Source organism: Sparus aurata, chromosome 3 (genome assembly GCF_900880675.1).
Source record: "Sparus aurata chromosome 3, fSpaAur1.1, whole genome shotgun sequence".
NCBI lineage: Eukaryota > Metazoa > Chordata > Actinopteri > Spariformes > Sparidae > Sparus > Sparus aurata.
The window spans coordinates 23,281,140-23,289,690 of NC_044189.1; the positions used below are offsets into that span (position 1 = coordinate 23,281,140).

The 8,551-nt window shown below is 40.9% G+C and overlaps 1 protein-coding gene across 2 annotated transcripts; it reads left to right on the forward strand.

Moving 5' to 3' along the window:
- The first annotated feature begins 1,563 nt into the window (after positions 1 to 1,563).
- On the forward strand, positions 1,564 to 7,423 carry gjb9b (gap junction protein beta 9b). Of its 2 annotated transcripts, none has more exons than XM_030412797.1 (3): positions 1,564 to 1,677; positions 5,425 to 5,907; positions 6,317 to 7,423. In XM_030412797.1, exons 2-3 carry the CDS (start codon positions 5,518 to 5,520, stop codon positions 6,743 to 6,745), a joined length of 819 nt encoding a protein of 272 aa, XP_030268657.1. In that variant the 5' UTR covers positions 1,564 to 1,677; positions 5,425 to 5,517; the 3' UTR covers positions 6,746 to 7,423. The 2 variants fall into 2 exon arrangements, with proteins under 2 accessions (XP_030268657.1, XP_030268658.1); XM_030412798.1 differs by lacking the exon at positions 1,564 to 1,677 and adding an exon at positions 1,745 to 2,034.
- The last annotated feature ends 1,128 nt before the right edge of the window (positions 7,424 to 8,551 follow it).

Genomic DNA, 8,551 nt, shown 5'->3' on the forward strand with positions numbered 1-8,551 from the left:
TCTCTTTTAACACACATGGAAACAGCATTGTCAAAACAAGCCTCACATTATTTTGTATTAGTTTTCATCTTACATACATACAATACACATACACATTACATACATACAATTTGTTCATTTCTTTTTTATTCTAAAATGTGCACCTTTGTTAGCCTCTTTGCCTCCACTTATTGTATTTGTTGCCTTCATGGATCGCGCAGACAGCCGGTGGGTGTGCCAGCATCGGTTGGCACACCCACTAGCCACTGGAATGTTTGGGATTGTTTGCCACAAAGACACATTAGAAGACAGATTAACTGTCATGGGATTATTTGTTCGAAGAACGCAGAGTACACAGGACTGTGATACAGGACAGGATGCTGTATATTTTCTGACATTTTTACAGTTTCTCCTTAAAATCATTTTTTTCTTCAAATTTGTGACTTTTTTCTTTTACAACTAAACTCGAATCAATTAATAAAAATTAACTCAGTTAATAAATTGCAAAAAACTGTGATAAGTTTTTTTGTAGTTTGGAAACTTTCTACCCTGAAACCTTGGTCCATACATCTGAGTTTTCTTGATTTTACTTATCTCTATTTCATTTTTATCTTATCTTACGTGTTGCGCATATATTTACGTGTATTATACTTGTTTCATGTTCTTCTTGTTCCTTTATGTCTGCTTACATTTGCTTTGTATGTGTTACTGTTTAGTTTACCTGGAGTCTTTGAAAACCGTTCTCTTTTTCAATATAATTTTTTTTTTTTAATTATAATTTATTATCAAAACAAATGTATGCTACTTTTTGTGTTCTGGTTAGAAACCTATTTGGCTTGGTAGAATTGTTGTATATCAAATACTCCAGTCAGAGCACTGATGTGGACCAACCAGATCTTTTTGGACATTCCCGGGAACCTTTGCGATGGCTGCCCCTGATCCCTGGATCAACCTGCAGACCATAGAAATGTTTCATCGTCGCTGTAGACACACCACGTCTCATTGGCACTCACCTCCTGTTGTGCTTGACACTTTGTGTTCCTCTGCTGTTATGTGATCAATTTGTTTGTTCATTGTTCTCTTTCCTCACTGCTTTTCACTTTTATATTTGTACTTTAAGCCTGTTCAGCACTTTGGTTTGTGTACTGTAGAAATAAACTTCATTTTTGAGGAAGCACCTTTTTATTCTTCATGCGCGTCATCATCACAATGCACACGTGGATGACCAAGACGGTAGGCTGGATCTAAAGGTTAAATGCCTGAAATGAGCACGGACTTGAGTGCTCATGCTCCGTCACAGTCAACACTTCACATTCTAATGCACTGATTTGTATTTGTTTCATATTATACAGACTTGTCACCTGTTACAGTCTACTAAGTTTCTCCCCACCTTAACTGTATTTCATTCCTTTCTCTGATCGTATCCCTCTGTTACTCATAAGAAAAAGCCCGCGACAGGTCTGCTCATGCAAAACAGGTCCAAAAATTGGCATAACCAATGTGTGAGTACGTAAGTGTGTATGGTGATGCTCCGCCCATTCTCCTATTCCTGAACGCTTGTAGCAGGTCCACACCTCTCTGGCAACCCCCGTCAAAACATCCAGGTGAGAGCGAGTCGATAAGCATCGACACAAGGCCAGCTGGGACGCGCTTGGCAGTCAGGGAGCACCTCTTTCACACTGGCTCTCTGTGCCTAAGGTAAGGGGCTTTGTCTGTGTTTAAAAGCAGTGTTAGCTTGTGAAAAATAGATGCTATGTAGATGAAATTCAGTTTAATTTCAGATGACGGCTGGAAAGGATTCAAGATAGTGTAAAAAAAAATAAAAGGGGACACTAAAAGGGCTAGAATATCATTCATTCAGTTCCTTTTTTTTGTCATTCAACGAGGCAAGATCTTGACACATAAGATCCCAGAGAGAGCTCAGCCCTGGTGAGTACAAAGAATGAGATTCGTAAAGACAGATAAGTGGAAGCAGTGCGAATAAAACCACACACCGATTGCTTTTGCTCTGCTCCTGCGGCTGATTCGTGTTCCCTTGGAAAAGTCAAGTTGAAGGTAAGAAGGCGAGATATGTGCCCATGACAGGAAGAGAATGAGAGGCAGAGCTGGTTAAAAAGAAGAAGAAGAAATGTCACACAAGAGAACCCCACCTTGTTAGCCAGGAGCACTGACTCATGCAAATAATGCAGCCTCGGCGAAAGAAAGGTATTCGTAACTAGCTCAACCTGTAGAGCAAGTTATGGCCAAGGATACATCAGTGTTTGAGATGAAGTGGTTGTGTACACAAGGAGCTCGGCGAAGCTGTAGACATAATGGGGAGCTGCACTGAGCAGTGGCGGACCAGGATGTTCGAATGGCGACAGAAAGTCATGGTGTATTTACTGTATAGTGCGAGGGGGGAATTTATCACATGTTATCAACCATAGGGCCACTCAAAAGGGCACTTTTGTTGCTTTTTTTTTACCATGAATCCACCAGTGGCACTGAGGATCAAGAGACGTATAGAAGGATAGTTAGTAATAAGTCACCCGATGCTGGGCATGTTTGCAGCTGTGTGAGAGCTGTATTTCGTCGCACCGGGTAGGAATATTCGAATCAAACGCATCAAATAAGCCGAGGTTTCTCAGTTGAGGAAGCATGATACGTCTCGTTCGTCACAACAAAGAGAAAGACAAACACACGGCGAGGAGATAGACGAGGCCGGCTGCTGTCGGCGGGGGGAAGGCAACATTGCAATCTAGAGCAAATAGGAAAACAAATTGTGGTCCAGCTTTGCCATCTCCCCGAGACAAGATATACTGTTGTCTCTGAGGTTTTTGTTTTTCCTCCCCGCGCTGAATGTCACCTCAAAGTTTGGGAGCGGGTGTTTGTCAAATTGAGAGAGAAATCACCCTAATAAATCACACGCTCTGCATCTTTGTGCAAAAGCAATGCATCATATTGTGTTTGTGGGTAAACATGTAATTTGCAGATTTGTCAGGCCTCTGGTAGCACTTGACATTTCAAAAAATGACATTTCTCAAGATTCAAAACAAGGAAATATCTTACAGCCTGTTCTATCAGTAAAGCTGAGGAACATCACAGCCCCAAAGACAAAAACTGAGATTTTAAGATTAATACTATTGTTTAATCCAGTCAGACGAGGTGAAGCGACAGTGGTTGAACCTGTTTCGCTGCCAGTAGCCTATGTTGCCATTCTGAAGCAATTCATTGAGCCAAGTCTTTTTCATGCTGTGTAATTTAATAGTCAGGAATTTTGGATGAGAGAGAAAATAGCAACTGATTTGACAGCTCAATATGTCTACCGTGATGCTGAAACGGTGAAGGAAAGTGTTTCTGAATTCAAATACTCTGGATTAGACGAGATGGGATTGAAATGGAACAGTGAACAGCGAGGCTGTTATCCAACTTGTTCCCTGTCAGGCTGTGAGCGTTCCCTAAAATGAGATGTAAATGTATAAGAGGGGCTTTTTCTCCGATTGTTGCAAAGTAATCCTTTAGAAATCTGAGCCCTTATGTGGTGCCGAAAACCCTCCTTCTGTTTACGCTTACGTAACAAAATCAAATATGTATTTCAACGCTGTTTGCACCCCCTCACTCGACAGTCACACCTGTCGCTCCAGAGCTCCCAACCCAGACTAAATCTGTCAGTCCCTCTTTGATTCTAATGCAAATGAATCTTTTTAAAACACGCACATGTATGCACACACCACTTGCTTTACATACCGCCAAACTCCAGAGACAGAGAGATGGGATGAGGATACACATGCAGCCGCAAATATCTAAAAGTCAGAGCCAACTGACTACAGAGGTGATCCACAACAGCTCCACCTCATTGCTAATATTTCAACTTTAATCCCCCTTCTTGATCACAGAGCGGGAGCCCCGTGACACGATCCCAAACGAAAGCCATCCCTTAATGGTCCTTTGAAGAACCAAGTGTGGGATTACCGAGATGACTGTGGCTGCCAGATCAAACATCTTATTAACAGAGTTGAGGGTATTGGTTTTGTCTTTTCAGAACAGGGAGGGCCCAGCGATGACTCACTCACTGATGTGAAATGAGTCAGTACTGACGAGGTACTTTTGTGCAAATACGGATCAGCCATCACAGGGACTATGATCATGAAAATGGTGTCTGGGTGTTTTGTTTCAATACAGCTGATCACATCAAAATGATTGTTTCCTTTTGATAGTTGATTCTGCCTCTTCAGGTTGGGAAATGACCTGGAAAAGTTGTATTACCTTTATGTAGGATCACTATTACATATCATTACTAATATCAACACGAAAAATCTAATGGATTTTATCATAATTGAAATCAACCACAGGTGATTGATTCCGATGCGTTAGCAGACGTGTACATTTTTATAGGGGCACTTGACTGATTTTATACATAAAGTCAAGTTAATGTGCCTAAGAAGTCCTATTTGGCTGTATGATACAGCCCAAGGATCTAGAGGAGTCTGAGAAAATAACCACGATGATGTCTGCATTATAAAGTTGTAGTTTAGAGGGTATATCAATGGATGCTATCGGGTTGCACTATGGGAAATGTAGGATCCAGAATGTCTCATTAGGTCGTCTGGGGTCCCAAATAAAAAGCTGCCGCGACAATTTTAACCTTTCTTTTCAAAGTTCCCATGTCATGCTCATTAACGGGTTTTTATTTTTGGAGTCCACCAGAAAATATTCATAAGCTTTAAAGATACAAGAAGCAATTCAGCTGAAAGATAGTTTCGTTCTGAGTCGAATTCCTCAGTCTGCAAATACTTACACTTGGTTGGTAGGTTGGGCCAACCACCAGCCTAACAACTCAGCTTTGAACAACCTTGCATATCACAGTTTCTCTTTCTGAACACTCTGTTTTAGTGCCTGTCTCTTTAAGGCCCCTCCCCCATGCAAAAAACAGTCTGCTTTTATTGGTCAGCTCTGACAGGCATGAGTTGGCACCACCCACTGTGTTTCCGCATCAGAACTGCTGGTGTTGGCGATCACAGCTGTCGTTGGGGGCGTGTCTGAGGGTGGTGACTGTGTCGTTGTGACATCACAACCTTACCCATGGCCTGGCGGTTCATTTCATGGCACATTTCTGAATAACTGTGTGCACTTCTCCCTGGATTGAGAGATTTCATACATTCACAGAATTTATTACAGCTGCTACCCTGTTATATAATCAAAAAAGACAGAAATCTCACCATGCAATATAGGGGCTTTAAAATGTCTCACTCCAGTCCCTTAACTTTAAGAAGGTGCTATATTAAATCACTGGGAGTACTCTGTTTAAACCTGGCTGCAATACTTGCTTTATAGAATTGAATTAAATATATGAAAAGATGAATGTGCAGTGCTTTTATATCTAATAAATAGAGAGAGTTTTTCACATTCAAGTTCTTGAACTATTCTCCTTTCTCTAATATGCTTTGTCATTCTTCCATTGCTCAGGGTGAGCTCATCAAGAACCTCATCCCACCTGGTCTCCCGAGGAGCTCTTCCATTTCCTTCCATTTCCCCTTCTGAACCTCTGAGGCAGCAGCCATGAACTGGTCTGCATTGGAGGCGCTCATCAGCGGGGTCAACAAATACTCCACTGTGTTCGGCCGCGTCTGGCTCTCCATGGTCTTTGTCTTCCGGGTGATGGTGTTCGTGGTAGCGGCCCAGCGAGTGTGGGGCGATGAGAACAAGGACTTCGTGTGCAACACGGCCCAGCCGGGCTGCATCAACGTGTGCTACGACTCCATCTTCCCCATCTCCCACATCCGCCTGTGGGCCCTGCAGCTTATCTTTGTCACTTGCCCGTCGCTGATGGTGGTGGGGCACGTCAAGTATCGCGAGAAGAAGGACATGCAGTACGGCGCCTCGCACAAGGGCGCCCACCTGTACGCCAACCCGGGGAAGAAACGCGGGGGACTCTGGTGGACCTACCTGGTGAGCATGAAGGGGCTGAAAGATTCATTCTTCCACACATGAGACACAGCAGTGCTTCAGCCTTGAGCAACTGAAGTTAGTCATTGTTAGAAATGTCAGAAATAATTGCCATGGATGAGTGGCCGTGCACAAAAGGCTGGAGAAGACATTTGTGTAATTTTATATGGTTTGTTTTCTCCAGAAGAACGGTTCTGATGGCTTCTTTTGACCCAATCTGAAACAAGTTTTAAGATCCTTTCAACTTGACTCGAGCTTTCTATTGATAAAAAAATGCTTATGTACGTTTTTTGATAAATCCTGCATTATAAATCATTTGTACTGCTTCCAAAACGTCATAATTTCTCCAGCCATGATCAAACTCTTTTTTATATATTCAAAAATGAAAAATGTGTCTCCCCTTTTCTGATAGGTGAGTCTGGTTTTCAAGGCAGGCTTCGACGCTGGCTTCCTTTACCTCCTGTACCACATCTACGACGGTTACGACATGCCCCGCCTGTCGAAGTGCTCCCTCGCACCGTGCCCCAACACGGTGGACTGCTACATATCACGTCCCACTGAGAAGAAGATCTTCACCCTCTTCATGGTGGTCTCCTCCGCTTTATGCATCTTAATGTGCATCTGCGAGATGATTTACCTCATCAGCAAACGCATTCAGAAACTGATCAAGAGGAAGACTGAGGCAGAAAGGAGGCTGTTTGCCGAAAGTCACGAGATGACGCCACTGGCAGCGCCCAGGTCGGAGTTCAGATCCAAAACATCACTCAGGGTGGATCCTACAGCCTCCGTCCAAAACCTCAGTAACATCAAGGAGGAGGATGGGCCACCTCCGAAAAAATAACCTACAATATGGCAGGAGTCACGTTAAAAAACTGAGATAAGTACTCATGGGACAGAATGCATTCATCAGACTCTGCAGCGAACTGCTGCTCAACACCAAAGATATCCATCGATTCGGGGATCTCTGAGACAGAGTTATGTAAATATTATAATATTAAATGACTTTCTGCAGGGATTCACAACACATGTATGCAATTTAACCCCTCAAAAAAGATGAGAGGAGGTTTAAGGGTGAAGAGTATCTTTAGGAAAAGGTTTGTTTGACAGTGTGGACAATGTTTTTGTATGTTTTATTTGCCAGTCGTGTGTTGAAGCTGTTTTATCAGGTACGATGTGAATGAAACTAGAAATATATAATGTCCAAATATCCCAAGTCGTGTAAATACAGTTTGGAGAGTGATTTCAATGAATATACACACTGCCCCCTAATGAATAAAACAAGATACAGCACACACAGCACTTCCTTTAGGGGTAACAATAACCAGCAGAAAGCACTTAAGAGCTTTTTGATCATTGATATGAAATATGAAGAAAATATTTTTTTTTAATGTGAAAGACTTACTTTGGCTCCTGTTGACATTTTGTGTCACGCTTTTAAATCATATCAAAACTGCTGAAAAATCAGATCAGATGTATTTTTATGTCCACAGATTTGGTAGATTTTTGTTTTTGTTTTTTCTTTTAAAAAGAATGAAGATTCCAGAAAACATATATTTGTTTTATATTTTGTATTTATTGTTGTCATATATACAGTTATTTCTCACATTTCAGTGTGTCTTTTGTTCTTTTTTTTATAAAACTTTGACTGTTATCATACACCATACATCATTTAAAGCTGTCAGTCAAAGGCTCATGTGTGGCTCTGAATATGAGAAAAGGTAAGGAGACATTTTGTTTGAAATAATAATAGACAAAGAAATAAAACTATGTTAGTTAGTACTTTTTGGTTGCTCTCAGTATTACAATACACAGTTCCAAAAATATTTTCTGGGAGGATAGAAATAGACTTACAATTAAAAAAAGACAACAACACTGAACAAAAAGCTAAAATAAAAGTAAACATAGAAGTATTGTGTACATCTAAATGAGTGAAAATATATACAAGCATTCATGTAATCTGTATATATGTGCATTACACTCTGGGAGATGTGAAATAGTATATACATCACCTCGATTAATTAAAGAAAAGAGAGACATTTCACCACACAGTTTAGTAGCTTTAATATATCTCACTCAAGTCCTCCAGCTTTAGGAATGTGCATTATTAAATCACTGGGAGTACTTCCTTTAAACATGGCTGCAAAACTTGCTTTATAGAATGAATTCACATTCATGAAATGTTTTACAGAAAGATAGAAATAGATTTACACCTAAAAAACAGACAAAAAAATGAACAAAAGGGTAAAAAAACATAGAAATATCAAATACATACCAATGGATGAAGATAGATATATACATATCTACAAGCATTTATGTCATGAAACAAAATAATGGTGCAATGACATAAATAGTCAATAATATACATGAAGTCGTTGGTTATACAACATGTAGCCTGTGCATGTCCGCGCACTTCATGTATAGCCATTAAGTTATTTGAAAAAAATTATAATAAATCATTACCTTGTCGAAAGTCAGGGGAAACTGACCGTGTTCGTTGCCGGATTACACAGTGAATGAGTAACTCACAAAGTATTCTGTTACATCCATTGGAGTGACGGGCACAGTGATTCACGCATATTTGTTCCGACGTCATCACTTTTTCCACTCTGACAACCAATCAGAGGCAGGAGACGCGGGTGCGGTTTTG

Excerpts from the sequence above, each read along its gene's own strand:
- gjb9b (XM_030412797.1), top strand. The coding sequence starts at position 5,518 with ATGAACTGGTCTGCATTGGAGGCGCTCATCAGCGGGGTCAACAAATAC. Across the intron at positions 5,908-6,316 it reads GACTCTGGTGGACCTACCTG|GTGAGTCTGGTTTTCAAGGC; the intron begins GTGAGCATGAAG and ends CTTTTCTGATAG.